The sequence below is a fragment of the Rhincodon typus genome, chromosome 22 (genome assembly GCF_021869965.1).
Source record: "Rhincodon typus isolate 14 chromosome 22, sRhiTyp1.1, whole genome shotgun sequence".
In the NCBI taxonomy this organism is placed as follows: Eukaryota; Metazoa; Chordata; class Chondrichthyes; order Orectolobiformes; family Rhincodontidae; genus Rhincodon; species Rhincodon typus.
The window spans coordinates 29,391,036-29,409,575 of NC_063353.1; the positions used below are offsets into that span (position 1 = coordinate 29,391,036).

An 18,540-nucleotide genomic window follows, 5' to 3' on the forward strand; every position below is an offset into this window, starting at 1 on the left:
AATAAAGAGAAAGGGACACATTTTGGAAGAACTGGAAATTGCAGTCAACACAGCAGAAATGTATATTTGAAAACTCCAAATTTTCACTCAATTTGCTATCCAGTCAAAAAGAAGCAATTGAGCAGCATCACTTCATGACAAAAGCACTTTACTCACTGGCCCAGCAGATTTTCTGGCAGTGCATAAATGACCCTTTTCCATTCCTTGGCAGGGAAGAACACAGATGGTTGTGTGGTATCACCAGAGCACTGAGGGTCAGCTGGCAGACATTGTGGCACCAGATAATGCCAGTTAACTCCAAAGTCAGTGGAATACTGAACATGAACTTGATTCTGAACAACCTTTTCTGTAGTTCTGCAGCCCACTGAAATCTGAAAGAATATAATCGATTGAATCCAATAAGCAATAATATATGACTTTTTCTGCCACATACTGTATTACCATAAATAAAAATGACATTTCAATTCATTTCTGAAGAGAAGAATTGGTTTTGGGAAAGATCCAGACCATTGGTAGACATTAATTAACTTGATATGGAAAAATACTTTCAAGTTTGAGGCTTTCATTCCATCTACACATAGTCCCAAGAAATTCCAGAACCATAGCAGCTATGATGTGGATTGATATCCAGTGTTACAGAGTTTATAGCAGTCCTATGGTCTTCTTGTGATACAAAAACAGAAATTGCTGGAGAAAATCAGCAGGTCTGGCAGAATCTGTGCAGAGAAATCAAAGTTAATGTTTCGGGTCAAGTGACCCTGCTCAACTTCTTCACAATTGCCTTCCAATCTACTCAGGACCTATCTGTAGTTTAGAATTAATGACCGCTTCACTGGTGAGTTTTTTGATGACAAGTAGCTGCCCATGTAAATTCAAAGCTGCCTGATTTTGACAGGGTCCCAAGCCCGTGAAGGATTTGTTTCCTGTGTCCAGGCTGATGCTGTGCAATCTACACTCTAACATTCTGAAACATATGTACATAATATGGAGCATATGCTCAACGTCAACAAGAAAAGACCTTTCAGTTTCTCATACATTGCCACCTTATTGCTATCCACAACTGCATGTGTATGAGACACTGGTTCATGATTGTCAATTTTGTTCAGTTGATTGTGTTCAAACCCCATTAAGGACACAAGATCTAAGCCACTTTAGTGCAGTAGAACAAGAAGGGCCTGTCTTTTTAACCTCTCCTCTTGCTTGAGGCATAGAGACCCTCAGGTTAAACCACCACCATAGATCTCTCTCTAATGAGAGAGCAACCACAGCTACTTTTCTGATCAATCTATCTCCTTCAACCAACACCACCAATAACATAATAATTGAACATTTACCCTACTGGCTAAGTGACAAGTGACTGCTGATATTACTTACAACAACAACACTGACATCAAACAGAATCTTATCAGGGCCAGAATGACGTGGATTATGGTGAGAGTTGAGGCAGAATGCGTAAAACATCCAATGAGGCTTATCTCGATGCTGGGAGTGATTCACTGCACCTTCTATACACTTGTCAGGCACCAAGGTGAGTTTCTTGCGAGGCAATGGTGAACTGCCTATTAAAGGGCATTATTGCTTATTAACAACTTCATGAACAGCACATCTCATCTCATTAAGATGTAGCTCCCTATCTTACCAAATGCTCTGAACAAATTAGATGCCAAGAATTTTCAATATGAAAGTCAGAGTGGGTATCTGCAGCTTGGTCCAACTGACCTCCATGTTGGACAGTGGGCACCAAAATCTAAGGGCACGCTCCATGGGTAATGGCCACAAGTACCTAGGAACTTTGGCATTTAACATGTACCAGCCTCTAAGAACTCTCATGATATATTTCTGATCCATTCACACCAAACCTCTGCACTTCAACACCAGTATTATAACTAAACTGAAATTTTAGTCTTACATGAAAGTTGTATTTTCAGATGCTCAGATGGTGTGAAGTGAGAGTTTGGCTTAAGTCCCTTATTTAGATTGTTCTACTTTTTTAATATGATTGTTTCTGACCTGCGTTATGCTTCGATGTATTGTGTTAAGATAGGAAAGGGAAAAAATTTAAGATTTTGTTTCAAAACGCTTTATGGTGGTTGCTTTGATGTTTTCACTAAATTTCTCTAAACCCACAACTGCTATTTTTCATTGACTGCTGTTGCTGTTTTGAAATCACATCAACCTTTTTGTTCATATGAAGTTTTTCCAGAGAAAATAAATAGCTCAAAACCACAAAGACCATTTTTGCAGTAAGGAAGAACACAAATTGTTTGCAAATAAAAATGAGACTCATAACTACATCAAAAATATTGATCCTTTAGGCATTGTGTTGTCTGCACTGTTTCCAGTTGTAAAATAGAAAAATCATAACTGGTCCAATGCAATATTGTAACCTAAACATCAATGTTAATTTCTGTCTGTCTTGATGGACAACTTGTTAACAATTCTACGTTCATTTTGAAACAACTTCAGCTACCTTTGTAAAGGGAGTGAAGACCTAAATACTGGAAATTTGAAATATGAAGAAGATGCTAACAGTGCTTTACAGGTTTGTCAATTTCTGCATGAGGAACACAAGTTAATAACAGTCACGATGCCATCTAAAATCCATCTGAAATGCTAACCTGTCTCATTATCAGGCATTGACTAACCCACTAGATTTGTGCCATTTTTGTTTTATTCCAGAATGTCCTGTAGTCTGAAGGAGAATCTCAAATATCCCAAAATGCTGGCAATTCAGCCTTCTCTTTGCACAGCACTGATGTGTCATCCTGAATTAGATCAATTGAGTACTTATATCTGTTCCTTCCAAATTACTTGGGTTTCTGAACCCATTAAATCTTGGCTCTTCTACCCTTTCAAAAGTTTTAAAATTTAGCACATACATATTTTGTTCCATGCATACCCATTGGGACATTGTATTAACTTTTTGCTTTGTAAGATGGAACAGAAAGCTTTACCTTGAAGTGCACAATCCAGTGCTCACTGGGTGTAAGGTCATGTGTTGTTGCATCAACTTCCCGACCATCATGACTGCCACAGAGCATCACTCCATCAGGGGAGTCACAGAATCTTTCCACAGAGCACTCATCATGGAACATCCAGTACTTGTTTAGTTTGTAATCTGCAGGCATGTTCACAGTTTCCATCAGTTTTCAAGATAAATGCACATATTAGTGAAATTTCACCCATTGCTTGTGCCAAATACTTTACACAGAAATCCATCCTGATACCTCCCAATAATAAATCAGGTTGCCGGCACATCTCAAATATCAAGTGATAAATTTATGAATAAATGCATCTATGGGTTCTTCCAATCTTAATCTCTTATCTACTAATGACAGAATTATTATATCATCCAATGCTTTGGTTTGGTTAGGTTAGACCTGCAGTGACTTTATAGTGTGATAGTCAAGATAAAATTTATCTGAAGTCACTAAATATTTGGCTGTTGTTCAGATACTAATGATATTGGGTCTCAGGCCTGTAATTAAAAACTTATGTACTAAGAAGCCTCTGAAACTGGGATACATCTGTAACTGGAAGCTTGCATCTGGTTTGTAACAAGAGATTTGTATCTGGGACTCAAGGCTCTAATGAGGAGCTTATTTCTGGATCGCTTAGGAGGTCCTATGGTGTAGGAAGCAGCATCTTTGTCTCTGAGCTAGAAGCTTGATGACCAAGTAAGGTGCAATCATAATGTGGCCAAACTGCAAGTTAATCTGCAAATCCTCCCTCTACACACTAATGGCAGGTGGTACGAGACAGAGAGATTTCTGATCAGTCATGTGATGGAGAAAAATAGGAGTCTCTAACATCTCCATCCAAAAAACGCATGTGAAAGTGCCACAGCAACTCTCCCTCTGAGTGAATGATAACACCAAACCAAACAGGGGTTGCACGATTGAATTGAAATTAGAAACATATATCTGGGTTTCAGGGCTATAATAAGGACATTGTTTCAAGGTCACAGAACTGTAGTTAGCTTGAGATTTGAAACCATAAAATGAACATTGTGAAAATTGGGTTGATGCATTTTTTAGACAGAGGCTATTTTCTACTTTTTCTTCACAAATTACTCCCTTACCAGGTATGTATTATGGAGTTAGAGGGAGTCTGCAAAGTGTAATAATGATAATTGCCAGGTTGCAGTCCTATTTGCAATTTCAATACAAAATCATGACTGACATTAGACAGTCACCAAAGACAGATAAATTAAGTCTTCAACTAAGTCGTCTTTGTAGCCAGCTTCAATGTATTTTTGGCCCCTGTTGAACATGAGCACATTGATTTTGGACTAAAAACAGACTTTTGTTCCTCAGTAGGACATTCTGACCTTCATACCGTCATATGTGGAGCTTTTAATGAAGCAGTGGACTCTAACAGCAGTCTGAAGTTTTCTGCATCTTGATGACTATTAATGACTAGACTATCATTTACCTGTGGGTCTTTCTTCAAATAGGTCAAAGATGATCCTGCCAACAGGTCCGCTGTCAGCAGGACTTCGGTCATGTGGTGGGACAGGATTACTGCTGAATGTATCTAGCATGAAGGTTCTTTCACCAGCTGTGCCAGATATCAATACATTGTCAATAGCCCAGTCACTTTGTTCATGGCCATCATGGGTAGGCTGCCACCAACGGAAACGAGTGCCTATTACTTTGGCCTCAGCTGGTAGAAGAATGCTCACAAAGCTATAATTGAATCACAGGTAGATTAAAAATATTACAGTTTGAATTTGTTTCAAAATCATACAGCAGATATTTCTAAGTTAGAATCATGATATTTATCAATAAGCAATCGTGGACAACTTTGGTTAAATGTCAACCATGATCTAGTTCAAACCTACTGTTAAGGAGTTAGTTTCCTCTTTTCACACTCAACAATTTTTCTCTCAATAATTATTACCTGAGGATGCCCCGACCAACAACTCTTGATCTCACCAGAGACAAATGAGAGGCAGTGAAGTAGAACGAAGTTATCCCTTTGCAGAAAAGAAAACAAGGAAATCTGAAAGGGTTAATGATAGGTGTATTTTCCCTAGGGTGGGGAATTTCAAGACTAGTGGGCATATTTTTAAGGTGAGAGGAGAGGGTTTTAAAAAAGACATGAGAGGCAATTTGTTTTTACATAGAGGGTGGTTTGCGTGTGGAATGAACTTCCTGAGGAAGTGGTGGATGTGGGCACAGTTACAACATTTAAAAGACACTTAGGTAAGTACATGAACAGGAAAGGTTTGGAGGGATATGGGCCAGGAGTAGGCAGGTGGGACTAGTTTAGTTTGGCATGGGCTGGTTGGAAAGAAGGGTCTGTTTCTGTGCTGTATGACTGTGACTTTATGAAAGGTTAACGTGAGCAGTTTTCTTCTTACAGACCCAAAACAATCAGTTTAATTGAGATGGTAGAAAATCTCTAGGATTTCAGAGGAAATTATAACCAAAACAAAGGGTAAACATTTGAATTTTCCCGAATCATTTAAAGAAAATACTGCAAGTGCGCAGCACCAGCTAATGTAGGTATCTTGTAAAAACTGCGGTGCAAAAGTTTATGCATTGTGCATACTACATTCAATTTTTTTATTATTCACTAATCAGAAGTGGGTGTCATTGGCCAAGCCAGTATTGCTCACCCCTAATTGCCCTTGAGAATATAGTGTAGAATTGCCTTCTTGAACCACTGCAGGCCATGTGCTGTAGGTCCACTGACAGAGCTGTTAGGAAGGGAATTCCAGGATTTTGACCCCATAGTGAAGAAATGGTGATATAGTTCCAAGTCAAGATAGTGCATGTTTTAGAGGAGAACTTGCAAGAAGTGATGTTCCCATGCGTCAGTTATTCCTGCACTTCTAGGTAGTAGAAATCATGGATCTGGAACGTGCTGTCTCAGGAGCCTCAGTGAATTGTTGCATTACATCTTGTAGATGGGACACACTGCTGCCAATGTGCATCAGTTACGGAATGAATGAACATTGAAGGTGATGGTTAGGTGCCACTGAAGCAGGATACTTTGTCTTGGACGGTGTTGAGGTTTTTGACAGCTGTTGAAGCTGCACCTAACCAGGCAAGTAGACAGTTTTTTTTTAATCACACTCCTGACTGTGCTTTGTAGATGGTAGACAAGCTTTGGGAGTTAGGAGGTGAATGACAGATTAATACGTGGACATTTTTTTTTAACCTAACAAGTCATTAGGATATGAAATGCATCGTTGAAAAGAATTATGACACCAAATTCAATTGTAACCTTCTGACTGGAACTGAATAAATCCATAAAGAGAAAAAAAAACAAGAATATAGGGAAATGGCAGGGGAGTGGAGGATAACTGGATTAGTTTTTGGAAGATCCATCTAGTCTAAATGGGCAAATGCTGTACTACCCTGTGATTATTGGGTCAAAAATTCTTACATTGGGAAGTTACTCATCTTATGAAAAACATGACCAGAAAGGACCTTTAAAACGTGACCGAAGGCTAATTTCATCATTGTTGCTTGCTCCAAAATACTGAAATTGGAGCATTAATCAGCTGTGAAGGTCCAAAAAATTTCAAATTGAAGCAAAGTGGGACTGCCTCCTCCAGAGGGTCCACCCAAATACCGCTGATATCAGGTGAGGCCTCATTTCCAGATCCTGGTTATATTTATACAGCTGTTTTTGCAAAGCAGTTAAAAGTGTGCATGCAACCTCTATCCTTGCTGTTACTTTACAAATAGCCAGTAATTCTTTGGAAGTTATGTGGTATATGGGCACTCACGAAGGCTTGTTGTACTGATCAAAGAAGATTTCCATCAAGGTGTTCCATGTGATGCCTCCATTAACAGAATAATCCAGGAAGACTCCTTGATTACGGTTATTTGGAGGAACGAGGCAGCCATACATGAAGTAGAACTGGATAAACTCAGCATCTTCGAGGTCCAGATCCACTGTCACCAGCTGACGACTACAACCCTAAAAAAAGAAATCATGCAGTGAGAAGCAGACTGTGCTGGTGTTTCAGGCATTTTGGGTGTTAATTTGTATATCAGTACTGTTAATGTTCAAGACTTAATGAAAAGTAAAATGATTTCTATGATTCTATATAAGTTGGTAGGAGAGCCTGAATGTAAAGATTAACTTTACATTCTCATCTTCTGGATGAGGACTTAGGATAATTTTTAGGTTTCAGCTTGTCATTTTTAGAATATTTATTAACTGGAGGTTTTTGGTATAAGTCTTGGATTGGGTTTCTCTTTGAAACAATGGTGTAAACAGCTGTCTTTTAAGAGTTGGGTAATGGATTAGAGAGGTTTCAAGTACAGGAGCAGGAATGTGTTGTTGCAATAATACAGGGCCTTGGTGAGATCACACCTAGAATACTGTGCGCAGTTTTGGTCTCCTTTTCTGAGGAAGGATGCTTTTGCTCTCGAGGGAGTACAGCGAAAGTTTACCAGGCTGATTCTGAGGATGGCGGGACTGACATACGAGGACAGACTGACTAGATTAGGATTGTTTTAGCTGCAGTTCAGACAAATGAGGGGGCATGTCAAAGAGACTTATAAAATTCTAACAGGACTGGACAGGGTAGATGCAGGGAGGATGTTCCTAATGGTGGGTGTGTCCAGAGCCAGGGGTCACAGTATGAGGATTCGGGATAATCGATTTAGGATGGAGATGAGGAGACATTACTTCACCCAAAGAGTGGTGAGACTGTGGAATTCATTACCACAGGAAGTAGTTGATGCCAAAACATTGAATGTTTTGAAGAGGCGACTAGATATAGCACTTGGGCGAATGGGATCAAAGGTTATGGGGAGAAAGCAGGATTAGGCTATTGAGTTGGACGATCAGCCATGATCGTGAAGAATGGTGGAGCAGGCTCGAAGGGCCAAATGGCCTCCTCCTGCTCCTATCTTCTACGTTTCTATGTAACACATTCATGCTTGAAAAATCTGGGATTTTTAATAGAGGTTAAAGTTTTTGACATTGTAATTTGTTCTGATCAAAGTGTTGAAACCTATATTTTAGCTTCTGTTTTCCAAGGAAAGGATTCAACACTGCTGAAGTAAACAAGCCAACCTCTAGATCAACTGAGTAAGAGGCTGCTAAAATGATTATTTGTGCCAGACTTGTAATTTCCGAAGTTTCGAACCCTGTCTTCCTACCTTTGTCAATAATGTTACTGGACTATGTAATTGCCATCACAGAAATATTGATAAAATGGTGTTTATACAATGGTACAGTACAAATATATCAAAAAATAAACTATGAAGAAAAGCCTACCATCTGTGCTTTATTGTCGGGGGATCTCATGATTTAACTACTGAGTTGGAACATGTGGTAATTACAAACATATATTACATGTTGCTAACAGTGACTTGTACAATGCAGGTCAGAGGGCATTATAATGGGGCAGAGAATTATTTAATTACATGAACTGAATACCAAACTGCATTCAGTCTTTTTTGTTAGGTATTAAATGGGCAGTCAGGTATGAATTTCCCACTGATGCACAACATTTTGATTTGTTTTGATTCTGATAGCTGTTTGTTTAAGCCAATTTCGATTCTATTTCACTGCTAGAGAGACAACTTTAGGACAATAATTAAAATACAATTTCACAATGGAAAGGAAGCCAAATGTCAGGAACTTAAATTCAGAACTCAGCCAATCCAGAATGCATTCCATCCTCCCTCAGTATGACACAAAATTAATAGTTATTCAAATGGTCCTGCTACAAAGATATACTTTTAGAAAGGACTATCGTGTAAATTCTTCATTTATCTGCATGGTTTCATAAAACACCTTGGCGTATCGAAGCAAAGCATGATTTGAACTTGTCCCAATGTTTAAAGGTGCCCTTTTTCCAGCGACCATGATCTCCATGATCAGTGGATAACAAAGAAGAATGGGAACTTTGCTTGATTTTTGTTTCCATTCTGTATCCCAATGAGACAAAAGTCAATTAAAATGCTGGCATTAAGTAAATCAGCACCAAGCAGTCGTGGTGTAATGTAAGTGGATGAGGATATTAGTTTAAAGGTCTATGTAAGGCTACATGATTTGGACTCCAGTAAAACCAGCTATCTTTCTCTGATAAAACTGAAGCACATTTCTCAGTTTACACATTTACTTACACAAAATGTTAACACACTGACAGTCACTAGCTTGGCAGAAACATTATACTTACTCCACTGAAGTGAAGAGCCATTCCAGAGGCGACCACTCCACAGACAGTGCTGAGTTTGCCTCCATTTACCATCAGCCAATTGCTGCTGGAGGGGGATCTGTTAAAGTTGTCTTTTAGCTGTCGAGGCAGACTTGTCTTTGGTTCATCACAGTAGACCCCACTCCAGTCCTCATCACAGCTGAGTACAAGAGAAAGCCATTAGATAGAGCAATATTGTGAAGACAAGAAAAAGGCAATGCACTAAGAAAAACAGTCGAAAACAAAAGTTGCACAAAAAGAAATGGGCTAAATTTTCCAATTTATTGTTAAAGTGTGATGAGTGAGTTTCATGGTCCACCTTGGACAAAGGTGTATTTTCTCACATGATCTTCTGCATTGTACCTAATTAATGTAACTGATCTGTTGTGCACCTTTCTCAGGGAATCGGGTGGCAAGTGAAGCTGAAGTGATCGATACTGCAGGTTATACTTCCAGGTTACACCGCTTGGGCATCACACTTAAGGCCCAGCTCCACACTACTTCTGCAAGCCAGGAACTACCTCTCAAACTGCAGTGCAGAATGCTGAAAATGTCTCAGAGGGAAAACAAGCTAATTCCATTTTTCCAGGACAGGGATTTAGGGGCGTTGTTGGACAGGGTGGTGGAGAAAAGGACAGTCCTTTTCCCTGTTGATTGTCACCAGTCAGTCAGACTGGACAGAAATTACAGCATGGGTCAGTGCTGTCTGTCACGTCAAAAGGGATGCGCAACAATGCTGCAAGAAGATCAATGATCTTGCGCACTTTGCAGTGCTACCATCTTCTTTCTGCTACCTCACACTCACAGGGTCAGCACTCATTCTGCCACTGCATATGCATGTGGCTAAGGCTCATAGATTAGAATTTGCAGTATCACATCTATTTATGTCCAAACAAGGCTTTCACTGTTAGAAATTGAGGTGCCTTTAATGCTGAATTTTTCTTATATTTTCTGTGTAGCATGAGATTTCATGTCAATACAATTTTCTTGCTCTAAACATAAACAATCTCTAACAAACAAGAACAAAGACAGGTTAAAAAAGCAAGGTGTACAGCTGGATGAACACAGCAGGCCAAGCAGCATCAGAGGAGCAGGAAAGCTGACGTTTCGGGTCTGGACCCTTCTTCAGAAATGGGGGAGGGGAAGAGGACTCTGAAATAAATAGAGAGAGGGGGAGGCGATGATGGAAGGTGGATAGAGGAGCAGATAGGTGGAGAGAAGACCGACAGGTCAAGAAGGCAGGGATGGAGCCAGTAAAGGTGAGTGTAGTTAGGGAGTTGGGATGGGAGTTGGGATGGGGGTTGGTCAGTGGGGAGGGAGGGGCGGGTAGGTGGGAGAAAAGACAGACAGGTCAAGGAGGTGGGGAGGAGCTGGGCTGGTCTTGGGATGAGGTCGGGGGTGGGAAGATTTTGAAGCTTGTGAAGTCCACATAGAGACCATTGGGCTGCAGGGTTCCCAAGCAGAATATGAGTGCTGTTCTTCCGGCCTTCGGGTGGCATCATTGTGGCACTGGAGGAGGCCTAGATGTACATGTCGTCCAAGGAGTGGGAGGGGGAGTTGAAGTGGTTCGCGACTGGGAGGTGTCGTCGTTTGTTGCAAACCCAATGTCCCAAGTGTCCGCTTGGTTTCCCCGATGTAGAGGAGGCCACAGCAGGAACAGCTGATACAATATACCACATTAGCAGATGTGCAGGTGAACAACTGTTTAATGTGGAAGGCTTTCTTGGGACCTGGGATAGGTGTGGGGGAAGGGGTGGGGGAAGGTGTAGGGGCAGGTGTAGCACTTCCTGTAGTTGCAGGGATAAGTGCCGGGGGTGGTGGGGCTAGTGGCGAGTGTGGAGCGGATGAGGGAGTCATGGAGAGAGCGGTTCCTCCGGAAGGCAGATAAGGGTGGGGAGGGAAAAATGTCCTTGGTAGTGGGGTCAGATTGCAGGTGGTGGAAGTGGCGGAGAATGATGCGTTGAATCTGAAGGTTGATGGGGTGATACGTGAGGATGAGGGGAATTCTATCTTTATTGTTATTGCGGGGAAGGGGTGTGAGGGATGAGTTGCGGGAGATGCGAGAGATGCAGTTGAGGGCGTTTTTGACCACTGTGGAAGGGAAATTGTGGTCCTTGAAAAGCGAGGACATCTGGGATGTCCGGGAGTGGAACGCCTCATCTTGGGAGCAGATGCGGCAGAGGCGAAGGAATTGGGAATAGGGGATGGCATTCTTGCTACCTGGCCTGCTGTGTTCAGCCAGCTCTACACCTTGTTATCTCAGACTCCAGCATCGGCAGTTTGTATTATCTCCAGGTTAAAGATAAAGCTGCACGATGGTGTTGGGTCACTGATATCAATAAGTCACATCTATTTTTGGTTCTGGCAGCAAATCATCATTAATTTTGCCATTGACTAGATGTCCTTTCCCAGTTCACCTTGCCTTCTTTCCTATTCTTTTCAGCATTGATGGTTTCTGTACTATCAACCATCACCTAGGTTCCTCACTAGTAGAAATATGGATAAGCAAATATGTAAGTGGACATGGATTCTGTGGCGCAGGGTGTAGAAAGCAGAGAGGATAATGTCAGATTGGGACACAACAATAAAAATTTCTTTGATACTACCTCTCTTCTGCTTCCCCAAAATATAGAGGCAGATTTTCTGAGGATTGGCAATCTCACACAGGTTGCCATTCTGCCCCTTCTTTATTATGAACTATGATAGATGGCCAATGCTGCTTATTATGGTGTGGTTTCGCATCCCGCAGGGTCTTATACTTGATGAAGCAATGCCTGCCTGTCTTATCTTCCACAACATAAGAAACTAGGTGTGGATATTGTCAGAAGTCACATGACACCAGGTTATAGTCCAACAGGTTTATTTGAAATCTCAAGCTTTCAAATAAACCTGTTGGACTATCACCTGGTGTCATGTGACTTCTGACTATGTCAACCCCAGTCCAACACCGGCACCTCCACATTGTGGATATTGAAGAAACTAACAGATACAACTAGCTGAAAATACAGTGTAAGAACATTTAAAAAGAGGTACACTGCATTAAGAAAGTTGTGTCCAAACATTGTCAGTTCTGCCATTCCATTTTTACAAATAGGTGTGAAAACTTTTAAAGGTCCGTGTTGTCATCTCTGCTTTTTTGATGTGAGCACCACCTACAGGAAAAAAACTGCTACTACAAGTCAGTGATTCTTAGACCTTAAGCCTACAAGGTCAGAAATCACATGAGACCAGGTTATAGTCCAACAGGTTTCAGTTTTAAAGGGACCAAGCCTAATGAAATAGCAATTCTAAAGGGACCAAGAATATTACACTTACAGGAACATTAATGAGCTAGCATTGATATGATTATACTAATTTACAATCAAGTTGCATGTTTCCATTGCAAATCATGCTTCAAGTGATCCCAGGGTAAGATTCAGTTGGATAACTCTCTATCCCCAGGTCGTGAGATCATAAGATCATAACGTATAGGAACAGAATTAGGCCATTTGGCCTATCAAGTCTATTCCACCATTTGATCATGGCTGATATGTTTCTCAACTCCATTCTCCTACCTTATCCCCATAACCCTTGATCCCCTTACTAATTAAGAACCTATTTTTTCTTCTTCTTAAATATACTCAGCAACTTGGCTGCCACAGCCTTCTGCGGCAGTGAGTTCCATAAATTAACCACCATGTGATACAGTGATAATATTATGAGCATGTCTCTTAAAAGATGTACTGGCAGACTGACTGTGAGACATAAGACTTGCCACATTGATACTATTGCCAGCCAGTTGAAAAAAAAAATCAACAGCACAAATTACTAAATGAATAAAAATGAAAATCATGAACTCAAAACATTTGGGGAAGTCATCTGCATCATCATTCAGAAGAAATCAATCAGAGACCTTATTGAAGCACAAGTAACAAAAACCAAAACTTTATTCCATTCTCTCAGGTTTCCTGTCTGATTTCCTTCAGGTTATTCAGAAGCATCTTAGCTGCTCCCTGAGATTAATTTTACTTTATGGTTGCATGGCAACCACACTTCTAGGCTATTACACTAGCTGATTGATTTGGTGGATGATTCATCTCAAATCTTATCTTGTCACAGTTATAGGGTATCAGTTGTTCTTTACACTTAACCTTATTGCGTTTTCCCAGCTTATGGCCTTAATAAATTAAATTTTAATTTGGTTATATTGCTAGTTACATGCTGCACACATTTGAGGAGCCAGTGATGTCAGTGCTGCACTAGATCAGTGTCAAAACAGCTCCAGGGAAATGTTTTCCTCAAGTTAAAAGAACAACAAAATCCTTCACTTACATGCAAGAACCACGTGAGCATCTTCCATGGCCTGTGCACATGTCCACACAGCTGTCCCCGATGTAAAGATTGTCTATGGCCCATGTTTGCTGCTTCTCAAACGGTGCTGGCTGATGCCATCGGAAACGGGTAGCCTGTGACCTTTTGGGTATAAATTGAGTGCAGAGTCAAACAAAAAAAATCGTCACAAGTTTACAAAATATGTTGTAAAACTTCTCAGCTGATGCTATTACAAATATCTGATGCACCTCCATACTCTGGCAGCTTTGGGACTTTTATTGGAGCTGAGAATTTGCTGGACCACAGAATGTCAAGTAGATACAATGAAGAAAAATTTAAAAAGTAAAGAATTCACCTTTACTTGTATCAATCACATGCCTAATGGATTAATAATTTTCCAACTGGACATCAAAAACAGGATTTAGATATCCAATTGGACAAAGTGAATCAAAAAGTTATATAAGTTAAGAAAGACGCAGAACCACTACAAAGAAAACTGGAAGTACTGTGGATGCCAGACTTGCATAGATTAGGGAGGTATAACCTGTACTGAATAATAGATACTAATTTTACTATACTGAAATAGGCAAACAATCTACACGCTAAACCTGAAAGACAAGTTGTACTTGAGGACTGTTAGCCTCAGTTTCCCAGCATATTAGAATGGAGAATTGGTTTCTAATTATTAGTATCCATTGACACTTATGCTGCTGTTTTGAATCACAAACCCACTTTTCTACACCTCGTAACTGTACATTTTCCATTTATTACAACAGAAATTATATTCATTGGAATTCAGAAGATTGAGGGGGGATCTTATAGAAACATATAAAATTATGAAGGGAATAAATAAGATAGAAGTAGAGAGGATGTTTCCACTGGCAGGTGAAACTAGGACAAGAGGGCATAGCCTCAAGATTAGAGGGAGTAGATTTAGGACTGAATTGAGAAGGAACTTCTTCACCCAGAAGGTTGTTAATCTATGGAATTCCTTGCCCAGTGAAGTAGTTGACGCTACTTCAGTAAACGTTTTTAAAGAAAAGGTAGATATTTTTTGAACAATAAAGGAATTAAGGGTTACGGTGAGAACGTGGGTAAGTGGATCTGAGTCCACGAAAAGATCAGCCATGATCTTATTGAACGGCGGAGCAGGCTCGAAGGGCCAGACGGCCTACTCTTGCTCCTAGTTCTTATGTTCTTATGAAATAGAACCTGAGAACTTATCACTACCCTAGTGTGGGGTGGGGTAGAAAATGTAAATGATTAGAGACTGCATTAATAGAATCCTACATTCAAGTATTGAGTGACTCAGAGAATTCTATTTTTAAATACTTGCGAAGATATGTCTAAAGGAATGCTCAATCCATGAAATAAATTGCTATGAAATGTTGCCTTTATCAATGAACATGATAAAGATATTGGGAAATCTGCATTAGGTATTCTATGAAATGGAAGGGTTTAGTAAAAACAACTTTTGAAATAAATAATATCAAATCCTGTAAAAATGAAAAGATACAAATTGCAGGGTGTGTCGCATCATATACATTTTTACAATAGGCTTCTACTTTAACATTGGGAGGGAGCAGATGGCAATACTGCAAAGAAATGTTAACTGGGGGGCCTGACAGAGAAGGGGAAGATCAGAGGCAGGAATTTCTTATGGGGTAGGTGTGCTTCTGTTTGTCAATGAAGAAATGGTTCTCCTAACTTACCAAGACAAGTGTTGCTGGCTTTCTGATAGGTTCACCTGGTACTTAGTAAAGTTTCTTTTGTAGACCGTCAGCATAGAATTTTCACAGGCAGTTTACAATGAATGCAATCAATAGTCACATTAATTTATTAGGTTCCAACTGGACATTAAAAACAGGGTTTAGATATCCAAATTGGACAAAGTGAATCAAAAAGTTATATAAGTTAAGAATGACGCAGAACCACTGCAAGTACTGTGGATGCCAGACTTGCATAGATTAGGGAGGTATAACCTGTACTGAATAATGGATACTAGTTTTACTATACTGAGACAGGCAAACAATCCACATGCTAAACCTGAAAGACAAGTTGTACAGGAGGACCGTTAGCCTCAGTTTCCCAGCATATTAGAATGGAGATTAAGTTTGTGGAAGTTTATTGCAGTCCTTAATTGTTCTTGAGGAGATGGGAGCTAGTAAAAGAAACCCACTGGATGTATACATTTAGACTTACGTATGAATTTAGGATTTAAGGACATGATTAGCCATTTGATAAGATCATGCCTTATCTGGTTGTGGTCTCAAACACACTGCCCGGTCTGCATTCCCCTAACCCCACAGTCTATCAAAAATCTATGTAATTCTGCTTTGAACAATTTCAATGACACAGATGTTGCTTATGAATAGTAAGCATGGTCACTTTTGGGCTTAATGGACTGCTAAACAATTTTCAAAATACATGAGAGCAGCGGGCAGATCTACCTCAAAGGTCCCAAAATTGCCTAGGTAAATTCAATTCTGGGGGGGGGGGCGACCAATCAGGGAGAAGTCGTCCACATACCCACAATAGTCAGAATCTGTAAGTAGTTGTTCATTCAATCAGAAACCAGTTCTCTGGTTGTGATAGTGATCCTATCAGCAGTAAATGCGGACGAGAATCGTCTGTGATTGAAAATGCACTAAGAAAGGGAGTGGCGGGGGGTTAAGTGAGATTACTGAGGCTAGGGAAAAAAGGCCAGGACATGCAAGAACTCCAAGGCCTGAGGTAGCAGAACTGGAGAACGAGCAGAAGCAAGGCTTGTGAAGCTAGGGAGTGGAACTGGGTGCAGGATAGGAAGTATGTCTATAAAGAGAGATAGTGGTGCACCTATGGGGTAGGAAGAGGTCAGCAAAGAGGAGAGAGCAGTTTTCAACCCGACAACAAAGGTTTAGTGTATTGTATGAACATTACTATTGTAACAAACACTGTCCATTAGATAATTAATACTGCACAGTTTCATTCCTTAAAGCCTTACATTAAGTGCAATCACATCTCAAAGCATCTCATAAACTGTGAATGCAGGGGCTGTGTTAGGGAGAAACGTATAATTGCTTAGATTTGACCTCCCACTCCATAGAAACCGTGGTTCTAGCTGTCACATTTTCGTAGAATCCCTACAGTGTGGAAACAGGCCCTTCAGCCCAAAAAGTCCACACTGACCCTCAGACATCCCACCCAGACCCATCCCTCTATAACCCACCTAATCCACACATTCCTGAACACTACGGGCAATTTAGCATGGCCAATCCACCTAGCCTGCAGATCTTTGGACTGTGGGAGGAAACCGGAGCACCCGGAGGAAACCCACACAGACAGAGGGAGAATATGCAAACTCCGCATAGACAGTCACCTAAGGATGGAATCAAACCCCAGGTCCCTGGCGCTGTGAGATAGCAGTGCTAACCACCGCGCCACCATGCCACCCGTGTGTACTGGTTTGTGTCAGCTTTTTAAAAAATAAATTTTTGGTAAATCATACTCTACACCTCATGAGAACAATACAAAACTAAGAAGAATTATGAGTGGTGAGGAGGAATTAGAGGCTTCAAGGAAACTTTTATAAATTGAATGCACGAACAAATACATGGCAGATGAAGAATCACATGGATAATTGCGAAGCTGTCCACTTCAGTAGGAAAAGCAGAATAGAAGATCAGAAAAACAGAGTATTATTTAAATGGTGTTGGATTGGGAAAGGGACCTAGTCATCCCTGTGTACCGGTCACTGAAAGCAAGCATACAGGTGCAGCAAACAGAAAGGCAAATGGTACACTGGCCTTTATTGGAAGAGGATTTGAGTACAGGAGCAGGGAAGTCTTACTACAATTATGAGACCACACCTGGAGTGGTGATATTACTAAAGATGACTATATCATCTGATAAAGGAGTTAGTTAAAACAGAATAGCCTTTAAGACGATCCATTAAAATTAAAATTTTACCCCTGCTGCCTAGAAATGTTTAATTCTTCATTCAACATTTGATAGAAGCATATCATCCTATTGTGTTTGCTTTGGTTCTGGAGTCTCTGCAAGCCTAGCAAACTGACCAACTGGGAGAAACTAGTAAAAGCAGTATCTTGCAAGTAATTGTAATGAAATGATCTGCTTGATGGTGTTGCTGTGGCAGAGATCCTACTCTGGGGCCAGTTACAATTCCATTGCGGACCCAAGTATATTATTGGATGAGATTTACATTTATTAATGAAGCTCCACAGGTATCTGACAGGAGCCTCAACCACTGCTGAAGCAAATAGTAAAATCACAGATTGGAGGAAAGAGAAATGGAGATACTTCATTTTAACTGAATCTACACGGTTACTCTCAATCAGGTGAGTTTTACTCACATAATTAATCTAGATTGGGACTACAGTCAGAGGAGCAGACATTTGGCAAAATTGATCTGAGAAGAGAATATACATTAGGTGCATAAAAGGTTTTAATTACTAGCTTTAGTTTAGAGCTTAAACTTTGAAATATAGCATCTGGTCCAAGAATCAAAGTTAAATTGGTCTGAATAACAGCAAATCAGAATTCTGTAGTACTCATATCAATCACTAGATGACACTATTTTCCACATCGTTTCAGAAGCTCCACACAAGGCATAAAAGATTTACAGTGATATAATATGGGAGATGGGGGATAGAGCCTTTAAACATACTGCACACAATTTGTGATCATTGGAGATGCCCACATCTCTCAGTTATCTCAACTAACTGGGATTTCTGCATGTGCCAGTCTAGACAGTAGTGTGGGCAGATTATCTGACCTGTACATCATCATAACCGATTCTGGTCACATCCTGATGCACAAAATACAGCTCATTTACAGAAATTAGTTAAATGGCTGTTTTCATTATTTCTCTGGGGAATTTTTTGATTGAGGCTACAATGAGAGACCAGAATAACTCTCTCTGTGGGACTTTGTAAATCAGAGATCACTAGATGGCTGTTACTGGATTCCCAGACTGATTTTGCTTCCTCCGTTTGTTGAAATATTTGGAACCATTCACTTGTTATAGAAAAAGCAGCTTTTCAATTGTACTAATTAAA

At 40.3% G+C, this 18,540-nt stretch overlaps 1 protein-coding gene across 1 annotated transcript in view; it reads right to left on the bottom strand.

Annotated features, from left to right (window-relative positions):
* Window positions 1-18,540, bottom strand: part of reln (reelin) — a 294,405-nt gene that overhangs the window by 27,174 nt on the left and 248,691 nt on the right. The window contains exons 39-44 of the mRNA XM_048609963.1: window positions 13,484-13,624; window positions 9,155-9,332; window positions 6,743-6,936; window positions 4,435-4,688; window positions 2,955-3,118; window positions 157-371 (exon numbers count right to left, since the gene is read on the bottom strand). Of these exons, the coding sequence (XP_048465920.1) occupies window positions 157-371; window positions 2,955-3,118; window positions 4,435-4,688; window positions 6,743-6,936; window positions 9,155-9,332; window positions 13,484-13,624 (1,146 nt within the window). The remainder of the gene's footprint in view (window positions 1-156; window positions 372-2,954; window positions 3,119-4,434; window positions 4,689-6,742; window positions 6,937-9,154; window positions 9,333-13,483; window positions 13,625-18,540) is intronic.